The 2,365-nt window shown below is 38.5% G+C and overlaps 1 protein-coding gene across 1 annotated transcript; it reads right to left on the bottom strand.

Moving 5' to 3' along the window:
• Positions 1-639: 639 nt before the first annotated feature.
• Positions 640-1,736, bottom strand: LOC111653480 (bifunctional 3'-phosphoadenosine 5'-phosphosulfate synthase 1-like; the record flags this gene model as incomplete). Its single annotated transcript, XM_023404099.2, has 3 exons — positions 640-849; positions 1,277-1,512; positions 1,622-1,736. Coding segments are annotated over 3 exons (546 nt in total), but the record flags the coding sequence as incomplete, so codon positions are not given.
• Between the last annotated feature and the right edge of the window lie 629 nt (positions 1,737-2,365).

The raw sequence follows: 2,365 nt of genomic DNA, 5'->3' as shown, positions 1-2,365 counted from the left end.
AAGATACAGGGAACAGAGTACACAATGAATCTATTTTTATTTTATTTCCATTATTGTATAAATTTTAAATTTAAACTGTATGGAGTAGGTATCCTATCACAACGCTCAAACAACAGCACTTGTAAATGAAATATTTTTGTTTCTCTTGAAATACTCCTCAATCAATAATGACAAAATCATGATTGATACCTACTTTATCCATACTCTAGAATCAAGAATTGCTGCATGAGTGGGTTTAGAGTAGAAATAACCATTGATTAGTTACAATAAATTAGAGTTTGTCATTTTTCTTGGGGAATCCAAGTAGAGCTTCAGAGAACAATTCAGTGCTGAATATCATCTCATTAACTTTGTCTCAGTTCCCTAAGACCAAAGGGAAGCTTTAACAGGAGGCCATCTGCTCTACAGAAATTACACCAAACAAAAAATAACATGCTGTACCAGTATGTGATAAGAAGCACTTCCTCTAACAGTGATGCATCACTTTTATTGCCCCTATCATTTCTTTGAAACTTGACTTGATAAGCATGAGTAAAAACAGTCTTCACTTAAACGTTTTTCTTTCAGCCTAATATGATTTTGACCCATTTTCTTTATGTCACTGTATATCAGCCCAAGTATGGACCTAAGTATGAACCCCAACCAATCAAGAGTCTATGCCTTGGTTCTACTAGCGAACTTCACATGGACAGTGTTAGACCATACTCCACCTCTTATTTCCCCCGCTCTGGCTCTCTTGTACAGTCCCTTCACATCCCTCTGCTCACATACGTCCAGTGGAGCGTCCACAAACACCTCAAAGAAAGGCAGCCCTGCAGCCTCGTGGATCTTCCGCGCATTGAGGCGATCCTGTCAAACAAAAATCAAACATATAGAATGGTAGACACATGATTTTAGCTAAAGAGAAGTTAGTGGAAGTGAAGCACATTAAGTTATTAAGGATCATCCGGTTTAGTTAAATGAAAAGTTTTGTCCTCTGATTCATCATCATTCATCACAGTGTACAGCAGCAAGCAGCAAGCTGGGCTCAGAACTGGCTTCCACTGACAGACAGTAAAGGGAAAACAAAACACAAAAACACTGCTAACCATGCACTAGCCTGTTAATGCTAATTTCCCTTCAGCCTAGAACAAAACTGTTCATAAAGGTTCAGATTTTATTTAAATATAGTTCAATAAAGATTGTACAGATATGAGGCCCAGTAAAGCCCAGTCACATTTATCCCTGTTGTCATCTGTTTCTTTCATTCAAGCACTGATGCACTGATGTCACTCACCCTGCTATAGGGAGAAATAAAACTGGCGATGCAGACCAGCCCAGCATCAGCAAAAAGCCGGGCCACCTCAGCAATGCGTCTAATGTTCTCTTCCCGATCCTCTGGGCTGAAACCCAGGTTCTTGTTCAGCCCTTGACGGATGTTGTCCCCATCAAGGGTGTAGCAGGGGATACCATGACACACCAGGTACTCCTCTAGGGCCATGCTCACTGTAGTTTTGCCTGCACCCGACAAACCTTAACATGGAGGAAAACAACAGGATTATGAAACATCTATTAAATTACGTAAAGGTGTTTAGTGATGACACTCTGAAACCGTTTCTTACGTAACATTTTGTGAACTTACCAGTCAACCAAACAGTGCATCCTCTGAACCCGCCTCTTGTGCCCACAACCTGCCCACGCTTGTTTCGGCTGACATGATGAGCCTGATAGGTGACATTAGTTGCACGTTGCATTCCCTGAAATGACACAGATTTACTGTCAATTCAACCCAGAGGTTAACACGAACAGATGAAACCATTTTAGAGAGCAGCCTTGAAGCATTTAAACCATTAAGATATGGTTTCTCAAAAAAATTGTAGGCTGTTTTATATTACGAAGAGAGATTATATGTCCAGTTGAAAAAAAGTTGCTGAAAATGTACAATTTAGCACAGCTCAGGGTAAATATTCAACTACCTTGTTTTATCCAGCCAATGGTCCAAAACATCAAGAACCTTTTATTTTTTCCTTTTCTTTGTCACATATGACAATTCACATATGACAAACAAAGACTAGGAGTCTTAACGTTTCAGAATGATTGTGTTTTCCTTTTTAAAAAGTAATTCATCAATTATATTGATTAATTGTTTAATAATTAGTTGTGTCAGCTCTCCATGTTTGTGTGTTTGTCTGGTATTACTGTTTGCGTTGTTTGTTGGATTCTTAAACACCACATTGTATGAATGTTACATTTCTATCCTTGCTGCTTGCAAATACTGTTGGCAGAATTAGTTTGACTGTATTTTAGTCATCCATTAAATAAGAATTGGTGCATGTAGTAGGTTACCTTGCCAAAGGTAAGAGAAAATGTTTTTACAAAGTGTATT

The sequence above is a fragment of the Seriola lalandi genome, unplaced genomic scaffold (genome assembly GCF_002814215.2).
Source record: "Seriola lalandi dorsalis isolate HSWRI2012SDOR001 ecotype SW California unplaced genomic scaffold, Sedor1 jcf7180001974098, whole genome shotgun sequence".
NCBI classification, from domain to species: domain Eukaryota; kingdom Metazoa; phylum Chordata; class Actinopteri; order Carangiformes; family Carangidae; genus Seriola; species Seriola lalandi.
This window is presented reverse-complemented; position numbering and strand designations above follow the sequence as displayed.